The sequence below is a fragment of the Mus caroli genome, unplaced genomic scaffold (assembly GCF_978045245.1).
Source record: "Mus caroli unplaced genomic scaffold, Mus_caroli_1 scaffold_10, whole genome shotgun sequence".
Lineage (NCBI taxonomy): Eukaryota > Metazoa > Chordata > Mammalia > Rodentia > Muridae > Mus > Mus caroli.
The window spans coordinates 33,806,396-33,828,318 of record NW_028227265.1 but is presented as its reverse complement, the minus strand read 5'-3'; the positions used below and the strand labels follow the sequence as shown (position 1 = coordinate 33,828,318).

Here is a 21,923-nt window from a genome sequence, read left to right as displayed (position 1 = left end):
CCTCTTCTTCTCTTGAGACAAGGCTTCACTGCATAGCTCTGGCTAGTTTGTAGTTCACTATATAGACTAGGCTGGACTGAAGCTCACAGAGATTTGCCTGCTGTCTCTGGAGGATGGGTGTGTGTATGTGTGCATGTGTGTGTGTCTGTCTTTGTATGTGAGTGTGTGTGCACATGTGTGCACAAGCAAGCGTGTCTCTGTAGCCCAGGCTGACAGTGTGCTTACTATGCATTGGAGGGTGACCATAAGCACCTGATTCTCCAGAGTCTGCAGGTGTGTGCCATCACACTCGACTTTACCTGATGCTGGGACTCAGACTCGAGGCTTTGTGTGTGCTCAGCAAGCGCTTTACCATCTGAGCTACATACATCCCCAGCGCAGCCTGTGTGCCTTGACAACTTTCCCTACTGCTTCTTGTGGAATGGACACGGGGCTGCATGCCTTTAATCCCAGCATTTGGCAGACAGAGGCAGGCGGAGCTATGTGAGTTTGAGGCCAACCTGCCCTATAAAGTGAGTCCCAGCTCAGCCTATATATTTATAGTGAGACTATATCTTTAACAAAACAAAAACAACACAAAAGTGCAACTTGTATAATTTTTGTATCATTAAAAAACAACTTGTACAATTAAAAAAGCAAAGGTCTGGCAGTCCTGTGTATAGAATTTCGGGTTTAAGTCATTGTCATAATTACTTTCCTGTTGTTGTGATAGAACACCATGACCAAGGCAACTCATAGAAGGAAGGGTTCATTTGGGGCTTATAGTTCGAGGGAAGGAATTCATCACTATCCTAGAGGAGAGCGTGGTTGCAGGCAGGCAGGCATGATGCTCAAGCAACAGCTGAAAGCTCACACCTTGATCCAGAAACTGGAAACAGGAAGAGTTTAGTGTGAATAGACCTTAAACCCATCTCAGTGACACACCTCCTCCAACAAGGCCACAGCTCCTAATCCTTCCCAGACAGCCACCAGCTGGGGACCAAGTTCTCATTCAAACCAGCGTCGTCCTGGCGTGTCTCCCACAGTTTTACAGGATACTTATAAAGAGTGCCTGATTAGTGTTAGGGCAGTTGAGGGAAACTAAGGCTTAAAACTAGAATCAGGACCCCTGAATCTCCCTCTCCAGGTTATGCATCTCAGTACACACCACTGTTTCACTGGGGTGCTGGGCTGTACCTGTAGGATGCCCAGGCAGGCAAGGGAGTAGGGTTTCTAGATCCTTCGATATGGGGAGGCTCCCAGTGTGTAGAAGAGAGCTGGTACCACCCTCACAGAAGGCCAGTTGGTAGTGGTGTATCAGGTCTTGGCAATGTGTGATCTGTGACTCTGCAGTTGAAACTTTGAGAACAGATAAAGGTTTATTGCAGAAAGTGGCAGCAGCCAGTTGCAGAACACTAGACTGCATTCAGCTCAGGACACACACACACAAACACACAGACAGAGCGGGTGGGAGGCAGGCATCTGCAAATCTCACTTCCAGAGGTCATTTATCCCCTACTCAAATGTCCCCTTAAAAATAAATAATACTAATGGCAGTGACAGCTCACCAGTGCAGTGACAGCTCACCACATTCTCTACGTGTCAGACAACACCCCGGATGCCTTCACTATATTATCTTGCCATCGTAATGTCTCATGATTCAGGGTACTACTTTTAAGGAAACTGAGGCACAGAGTAGCAGATCGCTCGCCAGAGGTCACACTGGTGGCCGATGACCGGCTGGAATTTGAACCAGAAGAACTGGCTCTAGAGTCTGGGAAGTTTCATTAGAACTATGTTTCCTGCATCAGAAGTAACATCTTCAAGGCTGGGGGTGGGACTCGGTGGCAGGGCACTTGCTGAGCGTGCAGGAAGCCCTGCTGGGCCTTGGGTTTCATCCCTAGTCCCCCAAAATAAAGCTTTTCCAGGGTGCTGCTAGGCATTGAAACGGCCGTGGAGAGAGATGGCGGGACATGGCAGGATGTATGCAGTTTTCACCTTTTATTTTCTCGTTTTTCTTAGTGAATGTGTACACGTGAATATCAAGTTTACTTTCCGTTTGATTTGGTTTGGTTTGTTGAGACAGGGTTTCTCTCTGTAGCCCTGGCTGTCCTGGAACTTGCTCTGTAAACCAGGCTGGCCTTGAACCCACAAAGATCCGCCTGCCTCTGCCTCCCGGGTGCTGGGATTAAAGACCTGAACCACCACTGCCCCAGCATTACTTCAAACAAACAAACAAACAAACCAACAAAAAAGGCAACCAGTCAGACTCCTTTGTAGCACAGGTTGGCCTTGAAGTTACTAAAACCTCGAGGGTGACCTTGAAATTCTAATCCTCCTGTCTCCACTTCCCGAGTGCAGTGCGGAAGATTGGAGAGGGTGCCACCATATCCAATTGATATGGTGCTGCGATTGGACCCAGGACTTCCATTCACACTGGACGAGCACTGTACCAACCAACCATCACCCCTAACACTTGAGTTCTGCTGTCTTAAACTGAAAAATGGCAAGGCATGATGGTTCACCCCTGTGATCCTTGCACTTAGGAGGCCAAGGGAAGAAGGGTGTGGGTTTGGGCTAGCATGGGTTACAAAGGGAGACTGTCTCAGAAACAATATAAAATGTAAATAAATAAAACTGAAAATCTGCTGCTACCCAGCAGAAAAGCACTGTAAGAGCTGTGGTTCCAATGAAGCCAGCCCTGCAGGCTCAGAGAGCTAGATCTCTCTTATGGAGGGGAAATCAAGAGATGCGCAGTTGTTCTGAGGCCTCCTGAGAGTTGGCCTTCCAAGACCCTGAGGGGAAAAAAGATAGTGCAGCCTAGGGAACGGTGCCCCTGGCAGAGGTAGAACACAGGAGCACAGTATACAGGCCCCTACTTCCAGCCTCATCGTATAAATGCATACCTCAGTTTCCCCTTTATGTTTTTAGGGTGTGCTAGCCAGAAGAACAGCCCCAAACGGGTATTCTGAACGTAGTCCCCTAGAACCTAGGACTAAACTTTGGCAGCCATGCTAAAGGGGCTTTGCAGATAGATTAGAGACTTCATCTGGAGAAAATTCCTAGATTAGCAAGTAGGGTCCTGTGTGTACTTCCTTATCCCCACTGTAAGAGGGAGGCAGAAGCTCTCCTGTTACAGAAACAGGCAGAAGCAGAACAGCCTGCCCACGCTGTTCACTTGGCTGTACTATCTTTTTCCCCTCAGGGTCTCGGAAGGCCAACTCCCACAAGCCTGCAGATAGACTGTGCTTCCCTAGATTTCCCCTCTGTGAGATAGATCAGTAGAGGCTGCTTCGCTGTGGGCCTAGCAGTGGGGAGGGCCACCTGAGCCAGGGTTGTGAGGAATGCTGCCTGGAGAGGGAGGGAGTCTACAGCCACCCCCACCCCCACACACATACACACACACTTCACTGGGCAGAGCTGACTCTGGGGCTTCCGACCTTCAGAACTGCAAGGGCGTTAAGTCCAGGTAATGAAGATTCATTAGATCACGCACTGTAGAGTGACCTGCAGAGAAGGTGGGCAGGACCCCTGAGGCTTGTCGTCCGCATGGACGCTTCCCATCAGCCTTGGCTGTATGACCTGGAGCCTAAGCTGAGCTTGGCTGGGCCCCAGTGTGGTCCTGGGCTCAGCTGAGAAAGCACCACAGAAGCCAGAATTGGCTGTGTGTTTTGACCCTGCCTGCCTGCCATACCCTGACCCCCCTTGGGTACAAAAGATTGTGTGTGTATCTATACACACTCGTACATGTGAATGCCTGTACACACACACACACACACACACACACACACACATGCACAAAGAGAGAGGGAGTCAGTTAGTCCAGTATGCGAATAAAATGTCTGCTCCAGAGTGGCTGATGGAACACGCCTTTGGGACATGCCAGCTTCTCAGCCCACTTCTGTCAGGAGGCAGGCAGGGGAAGTAAGTGCTATGTGCCGGTAGATATGCCTAGGTGGGCAGGGGCAGGGACCTCAGTCACTTTGGAGGTCACAGGAAGCACTTGTGGGATGTCTTTCTTCAGAGTAGAGGGTGGTCCCATAGCTGGGTTCAGGGTTTGTAGCCCTCACATAATCTGTATCCAAAATTGTTCCCTGGTGGCTCTCATGCCCAGACCTTGAGCACAAGAAATGGCTTGTAGTCCTGTTTAACCCCTTGATGTTCTCTGCTAGATGTGTCTGGCAGACAAGGGTCGGGTCTAGGATAGGAGTGGGACCTGGGGCAGGGTGGACCCTTCCCATTGGTGAGGGGTCCTTGTAGATGTGCCTAAGCTTATTCCTCACCCACACAGAACAACATTGGATGTTCCCTGACACCTAGGGAGGGATAATCTGGGAGTCCTTTCACCACCACAGCTCAGGAGGTATCTTTGGAGATTTTCTACATTTGAAGAGACCTCCTGTACTATCCTAGAGTAGATGGAGGTATGGCCTTTCTAACACAGGAAGTGGCCTGCCTCCTGGCCGTCCCCTGCACAGCATGACTGTGTATGATGTCCGTGAGGACAGATGCTAGGGTTCACTTGGCCCTTTGAACCCAAAACAGGGAGGACTTAGATGTTATAGTAGATTTCTCGGTGCAGGTGGCAGGCCCAAACGCAGAACTTGAACCAACACAGTGTTGGGCTCTGCAGCAGCCACACAGGCACAGGTTGGGCTTTGGTCTCCTCCACTTTTTTATTCCCAAGACAGGGTTTCTCTATGTAGCCCTGGCTGTCCTGAAACTCATTCTGTAGACCCAGCTGGCCTCGAACTCACAGAAATCCCCCTACCCCTGCCTTCTGAGTGCTGGGCTTAAAGATGTGTGCTACCACCGCCTGGACGTTCCACTCTTGTTAGTTAGGTTGTTTGGATTGGTAGATTTCTTAGCCCTTTCCTCTGGAAGACAGGTCATCCTCCTGATGTACCCAGCAAAGAGCTCTCCTTAAAGATTCTAACAAAAGCTGGGTCCTGGGTGGAGGCTCTGCCTCACCCTGAGTCGTCTCTAACACTTAGCCATGTGTCCCATCTACTTGGCTTCCTTAAAGCCTATACTCACTGTGGGCCTCATCTGATCTCCATGTTAACATTGGAAGCACCAGCTTCCCCAGGACCTGAATAGACAGTGTATTCCTACTGTGTGTGCTTGGAGTACCAGACTGGGGGTGGGGGTTCTTTTGCCCCATCTGGCCTTGTTCTTTCTATGTAGCTGAGGATGACCTTGAACTTCAGACCTTCCTACCTATACCACCTCAGGGCTCTGCCTCGGTTTCTCTATCAGCCTACAATGCTGGATGTTATCTGTCCCACTCGACTTTCCCACCAAGCAGGCAACACTGGTGCTCTTCCCAGACTATCCAGCTTCCTTCCTGCCTTCCCCATGCCTCTGTTTGTATCTCTTCAGCAAGGTGACACCTCTAACCACCTTAGGTGTTAAATTGCTCCCTTCTGTGGCCTCCATCCACAAAAGCACACAGACCTGTTAGTTGTTTGCTCTGCACCAGCCCTGAACAGCAATCTGTTGTCAGTGGTTTCTCCCTAGTTCCTGAAGCAGCCTGAAGAAGTCTCTTCATGATTTGAAAATAGTTCAGATTTCAGAATTGGGAATATTTGACTATACTCATGGGGAAAGCCCAGGGTCTAAAATGCTCATATGAAAAGTTTGAGTGTCAATCCAGGCAGTGGTGGCTCACCTTTTAATCCTAGCACTTCAGGAGTCAGAGGTAGGCAGGTCTGTGAGTTTGAGGCCAGCCTGGTCTACAGAATGAGTTCCAGGGCAGAAGGCTTACACAGAGAAACCCTGTCTTGGAAAAAAAAAAAAAACCCTTAAAAACAAAAAACTGTGAGTGTCATGTCGATGTTCAGAAAGCTTCAGCCCCCAAAAGGATGCCCTGCAAAAAGTCAAGCCAGATGGGGTGACCATGACTGGGCAGCTGAGGCAGGACAGAGAGGTGAAGGTCACACCTCAGAGCACTGCAGGCTGTCATATCCGTGATGTCCACCAGTGATGTGTGCCCAGATTGTACCCAGTCAATGAATGGGCTGGGTTCACTTCTGGGGCACCATCCATCATTCCTGCTTAAAGCACATAGATTAAGGATTGGGGACCTTCAAAGGGAGGCACAGGTGCTGTTGCATGAGAAGGGTACAGCAGGTGGCACCCTCCTACAGGTCGGGCACTCGGATGGAGAAGGCTGCCAGGTGGTTGGTGCTGTGGAGTCCTTTTCCGTGGTGACATTGATTTCTAAAGTGCTAATTAAACAGGTGGTTTGGGGAAAGGCTTTGGGGAGGAAAATGCCTTGGGAATGTGTGTGCCAACCCTCTGTCCTGAGACTGTTACAGAATCTGGGCAGGGGGAGGTATACCCACCACTTATTACCTTTTTGGATCTTACCCCAGGATCCGGGACAAGTGTGTGTCCTTGTTTCTGGGAAGCTCGCCAGGTTGGGCAGGCACAGCTGAGCTAAGTGGGAGATGCCTGTGCTGAAGAACTTTTGAGAATTTGTGACGAAAGTGCCAAAGGGAGCTTTTAACTTGTGTGGGTCATGGTTACACATGCAGCTGCCAGCCAGTGCAGCCCCGAGACCCCAGAGAGAACGTTACCTAGGGTTGTGTTGCTAAGGGGGTTCAGGGTAGGACCGCACGTGATATGACAGTCCTGCAGGGCCAGGATCATGAGTGCTGCTTGTTTGCCTGTGGAAAAAGCCCTGGCGTTCCCTTCCCTGTAACATATTTTTGCATATTACGGTGTGTGGGTGTGTCTCTGGTCTCCCAGGAAAAATGTCTCAAACATACATGAGTGTCAACTGTATGTGACAGAAAACTGATTGGCAACCACAGATTAAGCAGGCTGTGGTCCCCTCTTCCACACAGGGCCTGGATTCATTGTCACCTGTTGCTCGGGGGGCTGCTGCTGTGTTGCTACTGCTGTTCCTAGTGTCCTAGCTCAGCATCCAAAGTAGTTGTTCAAGTTCCTGCCATCATATCTGTATTCTAGCCAAAAATCTAGCAGGGAAAGAGCCAAAGAACAGTATATCCAGTGTATCTTGGGCCAATGAGATGGTTCAGTGGATAAAGGCACTGGTAGCTGAGCCTGATGACCTGAGTTCCATCCACAGAAACCCATGTGGTGGGAGAAGACTGACTCCCACAAAGTGACCGTCACAAGCAGGTCATAGCATGCGTGCGGGTGCGTGCATACACACACACACACACACACAGAGAGAGAGAGAGAGTGAGAGAGAGAGAGAGAGAACACAAAACGATGGTATACCTCACCCTTAAAGTATAGTGGCCAAGGTCACTTGTTCTACCCTTAGATGTCACATCTCCTGGTCACGAGTACCATTCCCATCCGCCCATATAAACTTTTAGGATCTCTTAGTTAGGAAATGGAGAGAGCAGGTGTCATCTCTGCAGCAGCAGGAGCCTGCTCTGGCTCCACACAGTTGCTGCCTGTGTGTGGAGTTAAGATTGTCCCTCCCTCTGCCCTTGGTCTGAGGATTAGAAGGTTCCTGCCTGGAGCTGCTGTAAGAACACAAGCTTTAAATCTTTGTCCACCTCTAACGCTGGGAACCTCGGACAGCTCATGGCAGATGGGCAGCTCAGCAATGCTATCATCATGGCATCTCGTGCTGTCAATTGCTGTCCCGGGAGCCCAGGAGACTGAAGAGCAGGTGTCACAGCACAGTGTGCCCTAGAGACATGGTGCTGCAGAGACAGGGATGGCATGAGGCATGTGCATGCCAGCAGCAAGGAGAGGACCAGAGGCAGAGTTGGAGTGCAAGGGGGTTGAAGCCGTTTATTTCCTGGTTTCTTTGGAGCTGGGGTTCTGTTTGTTTGTTTTGTTTTTTGAGACCTGGTCTCACTCTATAGCTCTTGTTGTCTTGGAGCTCACTGTGTAGACCTGGTTGGCTTCAAACTTAAAGATCCTCCTGCCTCTGCCTCTGAATGCTGGGATTAAACACGAGAATCTTAAAGTTCCAAACAGCCCTCTCTGTGATTTCGGAGGCAAAGCCTTGAGTGACGATAAGTCACAATGGGCTGAGAGACAGACCCCAAGTGAGGACCAGTGTTCAGCTCCCCAAAACCCTTTGAAATGCCTCCATCTGTAATCCAAAGGAGGTGAAGAGACCCACAGAACAAGCTACCTGAGACAGGGGCTCCAGGTTTAACCCTGCCTTGATGTATGAGGTGGTGACATCAGGAAAACAGCTGATGTCAACCTTGGTCCTACACACATGCATGAATGCACACTACACATGTACACCCAAAAGTCCCTCATCTTGTAGGTGTCAATTCTAAATCTTATACCTGCTCTAGGAATGATGAAAATAAAACATTGGGAATCTCCTGGCATTCACAAGCCCCAAGTTTGATCTTCAGCAGGGAAAAAGAAAAGGACAATATAAGCCAGATTCCTCACCACTTGATAAAGTCCGTAGTGTCCGACTGTACTTAAAGGAGTTGGAAATCTAGTTCCAGGGTCCTGGTAAGCACACAGTAGGCTGGATTTAGAGCCAGCATGAGTCTTTGTACTTACTTCCCTTGGCTCTGCCTGCAGATAGGACCTAGAGCAGTTACCCTGCAAGTGCCGAGCTCCCAGGCTTTCTGAACAGCAGCCAGGGACCCTGGAGAAGAGAGCACTGTGGTGCACACAGAGAGCATGCAAGACGCACATGCGATGCCAGATGTGGCCAGCTAGTTAGTGGCTGCTCAAAAACTGATGGATTCACATCAAAAGGACAAAGTGCCACCTGAAAGGGACGCAGGGTGGCCAAATCCGGCCTGCTTTGCTTTGATAGCCACAACAGAATTTAGCCCATAGGGTAAATCTCCCCAAGTCTGCTGTGGTATGATAAAATGGCGGACCGGATAGCTACACAGAGGAGAAAGGATAACTCTTGCTCCCAGAATCCCAACTAGCGACCAGACAAGATGACGGAAATAGAACATTGTCATTAGATAAACGCCACAGTAAGAATGGTGGACAAGAGTTGTCAAGGGCTGCTAAAATTAGCCTGGAAAGGTATGAGAAGAAACAGGGTATTATTGTCAGAGTACCTTCCCATGTGATAACCAGCTACAGAGAAAGGTAGTTCTCCCTGCAGAGAAGCCGAGCAGGTAACCACCTCCCGGCCCCCAGCGGCAGTCAGGGTCGACAGCCCCTGCGCAGGACACAGCAGCACCACGAGCCCACTGTGCTAGGCAGCTCTAAGAACCGCACGTAGTTTCTCCTCCATCCATGCTCCACATGCCTAACGCAGAGTCTAATGAGAGCAAGCAGACTGGGGACATTGTTCAGGTTCACTGCCCAGGCTTGCTTCCAGAGTGTCACAGTTACAAAAAACCAAGGACTGGGATCCTGCTCCCATGGAAGAGTGAAGAGCTGAATGCTGTTATCATTTGGGGGTCCTCCTGAACCCCCCAGGTCCACAGCATCCGTCCTGCTTGCTAACAGCATTGCTCCTGTGTGTTCCTTCCTCTTCAGCTGTGGTTGTGCCTCCATAACACGGGGCCATGGGGGAAGTCCTGTAGTTTGTGTCTGTTGTAATTCTGTAGGGTAAAGTGGGGAAGTGGTCTTTGTCCTCATCAATATATAAAAAATGTGAGCGGAGTCTTAGTGTCTTAGGTGAGATGAAAGAAATCCAGTGTATAGAGTCGAAGTCTGTTTGCCCACTCAGAACCAGCGCCCTCCCTGCCAGATGAATTGATACTTTATCTGAAGCCACGTGAGGGCTTCCTTTTGAATTTGCTAACAAAGGCACCAGTTTGGTGGATATTTCTTACATAAATGGGATATTTTTCCTACTTATTGTGTGGTAGTCCTTGTCCCTAACTGTGTGTTTCAGAGTGACGCTGCCTTTTTAACGGTTGCATGGTACTCCTAAGTGAAGGTGCTCTCTAGTCACGCGGTCTTCTATTCATGGTTGGGGGAGGGGACTAGACCTTCACAGGAACTCAGTGAGAAAGCAGGAGAGTGGGTCTCTTTCAGGTCTAGAACAAAGCAGGGGTCAGCAGCTAGAGCGGAAAATGGAGAGCACGCCAGAGAAGAAACATCCTGTGTCCTCCTCTTCTACTCCTGAGGTGGAGCCGGTGAAGAGGACTCCACCCTGTGTGGTCAAGAGAGAGAAAGGGGTGGGGCGGTCCACAGAGAATGGCTCCAGACCCTTAAACTGAGAGTCTTAGGGTTCAGGGTCAGGTTGTGGGGAGCAGTGGGAGACACTTCCAGCTGTGTCTGGAAGGGTGTTGAGGTGTGCTGACTTGGTGACACTCCTTATGATGTCCTCCTCTGTAGTGGGGACCCCTCTCCCAGCGTTGTTGGCCTTCAAATGCTTGGTTTATTCTGTGATGATGGATCTTGTAGCCTTGGGGATACAGCACAGCTGAGCGGTAGGGGTGTCTGAAACACCCACTACCCGTCCGTCCTACCGACAGCTGACTGGCTCCTCTTGGCTACCAACGTCACCACCACTGCCACATCGTCCTTGCATGGCTCCAGGGACTTGACCTGATGAGGCCCAGTGGAAGACTGAGGAAAAGACACATGCAGAAAATCTACCATCAGGTGGATGGGGCTCCGTGATGGAGACACCGCAGCATGCTTGTTAGATTATACACAGTTGAGGCAGAGTTATTGCATACAGCTGGACAAGAAGGCGAGGCGAATGGTGTACAGATGGATACACAGACAGGTTAGCTGATCAGTGTAGGAACACTTTCTGTGGGACAGCAATCTTCAGCAGCCTGGGGAAGGGAGAACAGAAGAAGCTTTGGTGGACATCTTTACACACACACACACTCAACATCCACACATGGGCCAGAGGTGGCTTTGCCATCTTCTCTGTGAGCCTCACCACCCCAGATGGGCTCTGCCATTTCCCCATGGGTCTGGGGTATTGTATAGATATTTTTAAACGCTTTGTTACATTTTTATTTGTGTGTATATGTACACATACAGACATACACATGTATTGTCAGGGTGTGCATGTAGTGATCAGAGGACAACTTGTAGCACGTTCATTCCTACCACATAGGTTCCAGGGATTGAACTTGGGTCGTCAGGCTTGGTGGCAGATGCCTTTGTGTGCTGAGCCATCTTGCTGGCCCTAACTGCTGTGTTTTGAACCCTCGTTGATCTGAGGTTAAACCCCATCACAGAGCCACAGTTACTGATGCTCACAAATGGAGCACGGTCCCTCCTGCTGCTGCTGGAGACCAGTTCAGCCTTTCACCCAGCGGGGTTGCCTTTTCCCTGAAACAGAATCAGGAAGGGAAGGAGTGTCTGAGTGGACAGAGGGGTGAGGAAGACTGCTCAGCTAAAGTAGTTTTGCCTCATTTTTGGGTATAGAACTTCAACACACCTAATCTTTTTTTTTTAAGATTTATTTATTTATTTATTTATTTTATGTATATGAGTACACTGTAGCTGAACAGATGGTTGTGAGCCTTCTTGTTGGGTATTGAATTTAGGACCTCTGCTTGCTCCAGGCAATCCTGCTTGCTCTGGTTAACTCCTCTGGCTCAGTCCCTGTTCTCAGTCCCAAAGAGTTATTTATTATTATAAGTAAATACATTGTAACTGTCTTCTGACAGCACTAGAAGAGGGCTTCAGATCTCATTACAGGCTGTTGTGAGCCACCATGTGTGTGGTTGCTGGGATTTGAACTTAGGACCTTTGGAGCCAGTCTTACCCACTGAGCCATCTCGCCAGCCCCATCACACACCTAATCTTATTGGATTTTGGAAGCTAAGCAGGGTCCAGCCTGGTTAGTACTTGGGCAGGAGACAAAAGCCACCCATTACAGAGTTCTCCATTCTCCTTTGTGATGCTTGAGAGAGCTTGAGAGATCGGGAAGTAAAGCTTATCCCAGGCTAGGCAGGGCACTGGGGAGCTGCAGCCCAGCCCTGCATGGCCTCTATATAGCTGTTATCTCTGCCATCCTCCCTGGGCTTTCCAGGGAGAGCGCAGGAGACCACAGTCCCTCCCCTCACCCCCCACTGCATGCTAGCCAGTCTCCTTGTGATTTGCCCACAGGAAGCTGGCCAGTGATGCGAACATAACCCAGCAGTGTAAGGACCACGACTGTGGCCTAAACACTAAGTGGGAGGGCCGGGAGGGGTCACCCAGGCCTGTGTAGAACTCAAGGCTTCAGGAGCCCTCTGAGGAATGAGTGGTCTGGAGGAAAAAGAACAAGAGAGAAAGTGCCTGGCAGCATCTTCAGGCTTCTGCTGCCTGCCTGTCATCCACCTGCCGCCACTGGGAAGAAAAGCGGCCATCTCCTCCACCCCTAGCTGCTGTGGGGAGAGAAACGTAACTTTCTGTGGAAGCGTGTTCTCTTCTGCCCTGAGGGGAAGTCACTCTAGCCCCTGCCCAGACGCCCCTGACCAGGCTGCACTGCCCGTTTTCCAGACTTGCTGGGTTCTCTGTGTCTCTCCCCACCCCTTCCCCTCTACTCCCTGTCACAGACCATCTGTCCCCCTGCACTGCCCACCCTCAGCCCTTTTAAATAGCATTGTCCCTAGAGAGAACTGTCTCCAGGTGGTGCCACAGCAGGTTGGGGGAGGACAGGACACCCCAGTGCCTTGAATTGAGGTGGGCGTCAGGGAGGCAGGTGGCCAGGATAGTCCTAATGAAGGAGGTTTCTCAGGTGGCTAAGCTCCCGCTGGGGTGGATGGATGAATGTACACACCGCAGAAAGGAAGGGAAGAAAGGGCAGAGGGAGGAGAGAGGACGCCATTCTAAAAATACAGCCATCTGCATCGCTAGTTTCCCGGGAAACCTCTGGAAGCAAAGCCCAGCAGGGCGTAGGGTGTGATCGTGTGGGGATCCGGGGCTCAGGGTGGCAGATCCTCCTCCTACTGCATTGAGGGTTAGGATGGAGGGGCCCGAGCTGCCACCAGGACACAGGTTCCATCCAGGCCTGGGGCCCTTTGACTTCAGTCACTGGCCTTCTAAAGGAGGAAATATCAGGACAGGGGTAGGGAAGGAGCATCTTTAACCAGCCAGCTGCTGGAGACCCGCTGCAGGAGCGGGAGTCTGAGGGCTTCACTGCTAAGAACAGCTGGGGACAGAGCCATAAAGGGAGGGAGAAAGGAAGCCAGGTCTCCAGGGACCGTCCCTTCACTCTCTCGGTGGTAAGGTGCTCTAGCATGAACACTGAGCAGGTCTCTTCCAGCCCCACCTCACTTCCCATCACTGTGGAATGAGACAGCAGAGTAGGCACTTTACAGGCTGGGAGATGCCTTAGTAGAGGCCGGAGGAATTGGGGCCAGGCCGTGGTGGCGCTCGCCTCTGATCCCAGCCCACTTCAGAGTGGACACCCTTCTCTCAGTTCTCATCCACCGCTACAGGGGCAATGCCTGAAACCAGTTATTATGCATATTTTGTAAGGGTCTTACAGTATCTCAGGATGGCCTTAAACTTACAACCCCTCTGCCCTAGCTTCCCCTCCACCGTGCTCCCTCCTGGGGATTGTGTAATGTGCAGCCTCCCAGGCTCTTTCTGTGGGGCCTGTTTATATCTTATACCTGGGATGATACTGAATGCTTTGTAGCGGCTTTGGAAACACTTATCACCTGGGTTCTACATGTGCCGTGACATGCACGTAGCATCAGAGGACAGCTCGTGGGATTCAGTTCTGTCCTTTGCCTCTGTGAGTTCTGGAAACTAAACTCTAGTTGTCTTATTTGGTGGCAAATGGCTTTACCTGCTGAGCTATCGCACCAGCTCTGTTAGCTGTGTTTTATTGTTATACAACATTTCCCCATGAAATTTAAAATTATCTTAGTCAAATTACCAAAGTAATGTGTGAATCTAGTAGCCCATTGATGAACTTTTGGCTGCTTCTGACTTTTCTGTTGACGGTGACACTGGAGAGCATTCCCAAAGCTAAGTGAGCCATTAGTCACCCCCCTGGGTTCCTTACAAAGTCTCCCTCCGTGATGGGACTTGCTGAATTCACATTGGCTACACCCCAGCTGTGTCCCCAGTCTGTGGTTTGCACCTTTTGAAGATTTTTCATTCATTTTTGCCAAACTGACCCCCAAGAGAACAAAGGTGTCAGAGATGATAGAAGTATTTTAATTTCTATTTTATGTGCATTGGTGTTTTGCCTGCACATGTGTCTGTGAGGGTGTCAATGCCCTGGACCTGGAGTTATAGACAGTTGTGAGCTGCCACATGGGTGCTGGGAATTGAACCCAGGTCCTCAGGAAGAGCAACTGGTGTTCCTAACCGCTAAGCAATCTCTCCAGCCCAGAATACCTTATTTAATCTGAATGTCTTTGGGTATGGTATCTCTCTGTGTTTTAATGAATGTTTGACTCATTTCCCTCCTGGGTATCTTCTGGCTTCTGCCATCATGCCCAAGTGAGACATAGTACTGCCTCTCCTGCACACACACACACACTCGTGTGCGCACACAAGAGAGAGAGAGAGAGAGAGAGAGAGAGAGAGAGAGAGAGAGAGAGAGAGAGAGAACGAGAGAGAGAGAGAGAGAGAGAGAGAGAGAGAGAGAGAATGCTGAAATGTGTACACACGTGTATAGATGTGACCCTTTCTCTCTAAAAGGTCAGAAGTGTCTGCATCTGCCAGAATCAGGTCCGGGACCCTCTGGTGGCTGCCGGCTGAGAGCACATGTATTTTCTGTCCTAAGCCAAGCCCTGTTCAGGTTCCAGGAAAGAGAGCTTTCACCTCCCATCCTCTTCAGCTTCAGTCTACCAAAATCCCTGCAAGCAACTCTGGGCTGCTCTCAGCCCACCTCTTTCTCGCCTCTCCATTGAGCCCGTTTACCTCACAATAAATGCAGGGTTTGTTTAGAACCTCCAAGGTTCCTGTGTTGCTTAGGTTTGCAAAATATGACTTTATTTGAAAAACAAATACAGTATAATAGTCCTTGGTTCAAGCAGATCTTGGTCCCCTGGGGACAGCAGCCCTGCCCTGTGATGTCCTCACCGGGCAGCTTCAGAACAAGGCCCAACCTCGTACTCCCTTCCTCCTAGGGCTTCTGCTCCACGACGTGACCATGACGGGGCTGCAGGAGCTGCGATTTCCCGAGGAGAAGCCCCTGCTCCGGGGCCAGGATGCCACCGAGATGGTGAGTTGCCCCTTCCAGGTCCTGGGCCTGAGCGCCACCTTGTGGTGAAATTGGAAATTGTGTGTTCTTGTCTTTCCTGTTGTCATGGAGCCTTCCTGTGAGAGCTCAGAATCACCCAGAACTGACATGTTCATTCCCTGAGAAATGTGTCAGGGCCAGCCTGAGTGCCCAACCCATGTCGCTGGGTACGGTCCCCGCTCACCTTGCTTTGCAGCTGGGAGAGGCAGGAGCCCAGAGCCTTCCACCTTTAGCTCCGTGTTTCCTTTCCACCCACCTTCAGCTTCCTTCCAGAAGAAGCCGCAAGGATTGGGATCAGATGGATGGCTTAGCCAGGGCTCTGGGGAATCCCACCACACGAGACCATAGCCCTGCCCCTGAGAGCATGGTCTGTCCTTCCTTTAACACATAACTCCCAGGTTAGTTGAGGGTAGCCTGTGGGGCCAGAAGTGAACTACATATTTGGCAAGCTCTTCAACCCAGGTTCCATGGCTCCTGGTCCACAGCCAATCCTCCTGCTAGGATGCCTGCGGGAGCCTCCTTCCTGTGTCCCCACTTTTCTCCTTGTGTAGTACAACCCTTTAAAGACACACAATAATAGTCCTATGCAGCCCTGCCTGTTGTAATGGGGAGACCCTCCCTGGAGCTCAGAACCACCCAGAACTGACTCTCCAGTGTTCATTCCTGAGGCTGGGGGATTGCCTTCTCTTTACCCTGCCTCCCTCCTTCCCAGCCTCCTTGAACCTTTGAGTGTATCTGCCATATTCCCAGGTGCTTCCTCTGCTGGAAGACATTAGCCCAGGAATGCATAGGACAGGCTGTCACACCCTGACCCTGAAGCCCGGGCTGGCCTGTTCTGTGCCCAGGTCTCTCCAGCCTCCTGCAGCACATTGCTGTCCCTCTGTCCTGACTCACAGTCCTTTGCTTCCAGTTCATGGCAGCCTCCCTCTTCCTTCTGCTCTACCCAGCCTCTCACTTCCTGCCACCAGGGCCATAGCTTGCCTCTCTGGAGTTTGGATCTGTGTTTCAGTCTCACGCGGAGTTCTCAGTCGTTGAGTCAGCACAAGGCTCTCGCTGGGTACCCAGTGGCCTCTGCTTTTTCCAAAGAGACAAAAAAAAAAACCCCACCCAATGCAGCCTCCTCATGACTCCCAGCAAAGTCCTTGATGTGTCAGCTAGCTGTACCTTACATTGTCTTTGGGAGCTGCTGTTTCTCGACCTGTGATGCTGGCAGAGTCTCATAGCACCCTGAGTGCAGTGCCTGCCTAACCTCTATGTTCTGAATGGCTGTAGTTTGCCAGGTACACATTCTTGTTATCCCGAGATCCCCCCACCCCCACCCCCATAGCCACGGTATCCACAGCAGGGGCTTCAGTTAGTGAGATAGAAGCAGCCCAGGAAAATCATCTGTACACACTTTTTTTTTCCTTGCCTTTATTCCCTTAACAGCAGAGTATAACAACTATGTCCATGACTTATGTCTTCTAGAAGGTGTGTCCTGGGCAACCCAGAGCCGATTTAAATTGTGTGAGAGGAGAATCGTGGGCTCTGGGCAAAGAAAATGCCATCTCAGAGAAGTGGGCTCTGGTACCTACAAAAGACTCTGTAACCAATGCAGAGGCGGGAGGGTGACTATATTCTATATACGTCTCGACCTCTATAAGCCACTTTAAACTAGCTCTCCCTGAGGACTGCAGAGTCCTGGGATCTGTAAGATGCTGCCTGCTCCCTCTCTGCACCCCGCTGGTCTCCACACTCTCCTGGGCTTTCCTAGCATCCCGACCCTCTCCTGCCCTTTGTTCTGATCTCATATATACCTCCTATGGCGCCCAGGGATTCATGTTGGCTTATTTCTTTCTGCTATCTCTTGGCTTGTGGGCCCCATCCCTCCCACACTCCTATCTCCTGAGCCCCCAACATCCTGAGAGCACACAGCACACCCTACCATTATCTGCCTCATCCTTTCTGTCAGATTTTTGTTTTTAACAGAACTGCCTCCCTCCTTCCCTGATGTAATTACCTTCCCACTTGCTCTTCAGCCCTCTCGCTGTTTGGTGAGCTTGGTGAAGGGCTCTGTCATCAGTGAACAGCCCTAACCCCTTCTGCCAGCAGCCCCCCTTCCTGAGGGGTTCCCAAAGTGGCTGCCCTCCCTCCCTTGACCCCTGTCGTTCCTCCCAGGCCTTGGAAGAATCAGTGGGTCTCACTACAGAGCTGAGGCTGGCCTTGGACTTGAGATCCCCCATTCTACCCTCCTGAATGCTGGAAATACCTGCCGTGCTATGTGGGTGTGTTCTGAGCCGTATGCCCCTCATTTATGAAGACAGGTTGTTCATTTGATCAGCCTGTGTTCAGGAGCCCACTCTAGTCCAGCCTTTACATGACCAGATACGGTCCCCTCATCATGGTACCAGAGGCAGGACAGGCAGTGATCAAAGATGCATGCCACTGACAGTTTGACATTGACCCGAGGTTTGAGACAGTAAAGTGTGGGCAGTGCGGCTGGCCTTGATAACACCTAATATACATAGGTCAGGACAGTAAACAGGCCTCAGCTTACCCACCCAGCCCTGGGCTTGACAGTCATCTTGGCTCCTTCATCCTCTTCCCTTGTGTGTAATGAGGCTGAGACCCCAGTGCTTTCTGCCTGTGGTGCAGCTCCAAGTCTCCCTGTTAACCCAGAAGATAGAAATCCTTGCACCGGGTAACCTGTGAGTCACTTCTGTTAGCATGAATGTAGACTGGGGATCAGAAGACGGGTCTGCTCTGTGCAGAGCCCTGGGAGCTGGGTTAACTTGCCCCCTTTTGTTTGCTCTCCTTAGGATAACCCTGATGCCTTCCTCTCAGTTGTGGACACAGACTGGAAGGTAGGTTGGGGTTCAGCCTCTCAAATATGGGACCCATATCTGTCTGGACTTCTCTCCCACTGGGCTGGGTCCTAGAGGAGAGTAATAGCCTGTCTGTGTGTCCCAGTCTCTGGTGGTGAGGGCAGGGCCACTCACGGCCTGATGACCCTCATGGCTCACAGCAGCTCCCCCTGCCCAGTGAAGGGGTTGGACCCTCTGTGAACAGGACAGTTGGGAAGGAAGCAGAGGCCTCCGGCAATGAGTGTGCAGAAAGGAGCGAGGGATGCTGTCATCTGAATCAGCATTTTCCTCCGGTGAAAGCTAGGTTGACTGTGAAATAACTCTTGTTTCCATAGCAGCTGTTGCCTGGACAACCATGTCCCGGTTAGTTTGATGCCAAAGGTACCATGAAAATGGAACTCGCTCTTTGTTTTTATTCCTTCACATGATGATTTTGCTCACTTGGCCAGCTATCCCCCTGCCTCGAGTCCCCTAGGAATGGTTTATTTCCTGGCACCAGAATATGTCTAACAGCAAGCATAGGATGGAGAGGGAAACGGGGTTATTGGGTTCCCAGACACCACTGGCCACCCAAATAGGACAAACCCCCTCCTCCCTGCTGGATGGAAGTCACCTCCAGGCCACATCCTTAAATAGATAAGCGTTGGGCAACTAGATGGCGGGACCCTGGTTCTCAAGACCCCTTGCTTGGTGAAGGACAGCAAAGGAATCCTGTCACTCTGGGAACACTACATAGAGGCAGGCTTTGTTCGGGTTTTCCTTTTTGCAGAAAAGCAGCCACAAAAGATGGCTGTTACCTGGGCCACAGCCGGGGAGCCGCCTTCATCCCCAGCTTCACAGCGGCAGGCATCGTCACTGTCACTGGCCTTACAGGGTCAGTACAGGTGACAGAAGCAAGACAGAGGAACTAGAAAAATACAAGAGACCGGAGTCTAGGTCTGCCACCCTGCTCCCAGACTGCTAGTCTCGTATGGTGAAGCAAGTGTCTCAGAGTGTTTGTGAGGGAATGGTGTCCAAGGGTCCAGTGCTCAGACACCCCCGGTGACCATGACAAGGCACAGCCAGCCATAGCACACAGCTGTAGCAGACCTACCGATGTGGATCCTGGTGCATCGGCTTCCAGCTGTGAGGTAGGGCAGCTTGCCACCTGTCTGAAGAGGCGGGTGCTGAGTGAGCTAACACACTCAGGTATGGTCTAGCATGCAGGCATCCTAACACAGTGTCTGTTCCCTTAGTGGTTGTGTGTGAGTCTGGACCGCTGAGGATGTAAGTTGCGCTGCTCTCTCGCCTGAGTGAGAAAGCACGCTCACTTGGGGGGGGGGGGGGGCTCTTTGTGCTTTCTCCCAGGCTTCTGTGTCTCAGAAGCACAGAATAAAAACCTTGCCCCCGGGACTCTGCAGACAGCCGCTGGGCAGGCCTGGCCTCGGGTCTGAGGGTTTGTAGCCAGCGAGCTGAACAGAAACAGGTAGTGTGGAAGAGGCCAGTGTTGGGTCAGCGTTTCCTATGGAGCCAGGGAAGGAGAAGCCACTCAGTAGGTATAGTCAGGGAGTGGGTGTGGATTGGTCAAGGACCACAGGGAGTGGGAGTTGGTGGCAGGACCTTTCTGTTCCTTTGAGAGACTCATGGGAGGTCTTTGGGGACAGAGCAGGACAGGAGGGCCAGGGACACACTGTTCCATGACTCCCATTTGGGAGTGGTCTGGTGAGGCACAGAGAAAGCTGGTGTTACCCTAAGACAGAAGCTGCTACTAGGCCTAGTGCCCATGACTACTGCAAGTCAGATCACATGACTGTTGCAAAGCAGGTCAGCAGACACCTGGGTGGGGAGCTGGCCTCCTTCCCATGGAACCCACCAGGGTGCAGGGTGGTACAGTCCTCCACGGAGAAGACAATAGGGGCACAGACACCCAGTTCCCACCATGTTCCTGTCCCTCGTGTTCTCTTAGCCCTGGGGCTGCCTCCTCTGTCACCTCCCTGGCCTCTCCTTTTGGCAGTGCTCCTCTCTGTGTGCCTCAGACCAGCTTCTCACCCTGAGCCTCACTGCCCAGTAGATACATCGTGCAGCCTGGGGATCTTCTCCACACTCTTCGGAGCTGGACTCCATACTGACTGGCTCTGAACACAGGGAGGGGGGGGGGGGAGGGAATTCAAGCTTGCCAGCTTCTCTCCTTCCCTCCTACAGGAGTGTGAGGTCAGGAAGGGCCCCGCCCGCCTGCTCCTTTCCTTCTCTGCTCCTGCAGTCGACCCAGCCCTGGGCATCCCTATAGGTAGGGTGGGCGATGCCCAAGGGGAGAGACAGGCCAGTAGCTGTCTTCAAGGACAGTAAGGGACTTAGGCTGTCATCTTGCTGGGATGGGTGGGCTTGGGAGTCGGCTTCTCCAGATCCTGGGGCAAGGGCCCTCCCAAGACCTTGGTGCTTCCAAGGGAATAGAGCCAAGTGCCGGGGCAGGTCTGCACGCCCAGCCGTCCAGCTTCTCCTCGGGTCTAGCCCTGCATCGGTATACATATCGGTGAGAGGGGCGCCTCTGTGTGCTTGATGCAGGGGTACCTGTGTGGCCTTAGCTGCTGCTTCCCGGAAGCCACATACAGCTGTACCTGATGGACGGTGACAGGGTGCTAAGCACCCTTGAGCGGCAGGAGCCAGGGACCCTCAGAATGCTGTGTGGCTCGGGAGGGAGGGGCTGAAGTGAGGCGGGGTGAACGAGGACCTCAGAAGCCAATTGGAACCAGATTTGTCTCCTAACAGCCAATGCGGGAGCGAGGGCTCCGGGTGAGCAAGTGGCTGCGCAGAAACCTTGCAGGGAGGCGGGACCAGCCTGGGCAGGGCCAGGATCTGTGTATAAAACCACCGGAGCTCTACCCCACCACAGAGCCGAAGTCTCCCACCCAGGCTGCCCCCTACCTCCAGACCGAGTGACTCAGGCTTTTGTTTGCCCGCTCTGGTTCGGCAAATCCCCTTCCTCGGCAAGATGCCGGAGTGCTGGGATGGGGTGAGTGAGGGTCCAGGGGCGCTGCGGGATGGGCAGGGAGGTTGGGGCATCCTTGTGACCTCCAGAGGACAGGGTGTCCTCCTGCTCTGTGTGGTGACAGGTCTGCCGGGATGCTACCTTTCCTGGTCTATTCAGACCCTGGGTGGAGGGTCGGATAAGATGGTTGGTGTCTGGGAAACGCAGTGAGCGCACTGACCTCTTTGCTGGCTTGCGTTCTCTGCCTCACATAGGAACGCTGGTGTCCGCCTAGTCGTTTGGGGTCACTTCAGCTAGGTGTGTCCTCTCTGGGCCCCTGGCATGTTCCTAGCACCTGTCAAGGTTGTGCCTGCAGGGTCTGGCCGTGGGAGATTGTCTTGATGCCGGCTAGCTGCAGCAGGGTGTCATGTCTTCATTAGGAGCTCCTTGTGGGTCCCCAGTGCTCTGCAGTGCCAGGCTGAAGGGTGCAAGTCTCTGTCTTCAGAGTCGAGGAAAGGCTGTGCCGCTTTCCTTTACAGGGTGGGGATGACAAGGCTGGAGCACTGAGCTGGCAGGGCGTGGGGCCCCAGGATACCTCCTCTTGCCATGGGGGAGGAGCAACAGCTACCCAAGCCCTGTGCTCTTCCTCAAGGAGGGAGAGGGCAGATTTGTCCTGCCTGCATCCCAGGCTCCACATCACTCATCCCTCCTCTTGTCCGGTCCTAGTCTGCCCCTACTCTCCCATGCAGACCTTGTCTCCTGGATTACCCAGGAAGCTGCTGAATACAAATCATACCTCAGCCACCACCATGGTGTGCCAGAGTCCTGTTCTGACCCTCTTCTCCCCAGCCCTCAAGGTCACTGCTGAGGAGAGAGACTGAAACAGGGACGTCAAAGCCCCCTCCCTTGCCGCCTGCCGCAATGCATCCCTCTAGCGCCCACCTGGGGGGCGGGGCTCTGACGTCACCAGGAGCCAATGGGAGCACTTTACCCTGGGAATGGAGGGGCTGACAGTCTGCTGGGCTATGGCCCTTCAGGCATGTTCCCTCTCTGTAGTCAGCAC

At 52.0% G+C, this 21,923-nt stretch overlaps 1 protein-coding gene across 5 annotated transcripts in view; it reads left to right on the top strand.

Annotated features, from left to right (window-relative positions):
* Ndrg4 (NDRG family member 4) overlaps positions 1–21,923 on the top strand; it is a 36,526-nt gene that overhangs the window by 3,938 nt on the left and 10,665 nt on the right. For 3 of the 5 annotated variants that reach the window (XM_029480751.2, XM_021169258.3, XM_029480747.2), the window contains exons 2-3: positions 14,961–15,055; positions 17,872–17,916. In XM_029480751.2, coding sequence (XP_029336611.1) covers positions 14,984–15,055; positions 17,872–17,916 — 117 coding nt within the window. In that variant the 5' untranslated portion in view covers positions 14,961–14,983. Of the gene's footprint in view, positions 1–14,960; positions 15,056–17,871; positions 17,917–20,740; positions 20,906–21,923 lie in introns of those variants that run through there. The other 2 variants (XM_029480750.2, XM_029480748.2) reach the window with 2 other exon arrangements.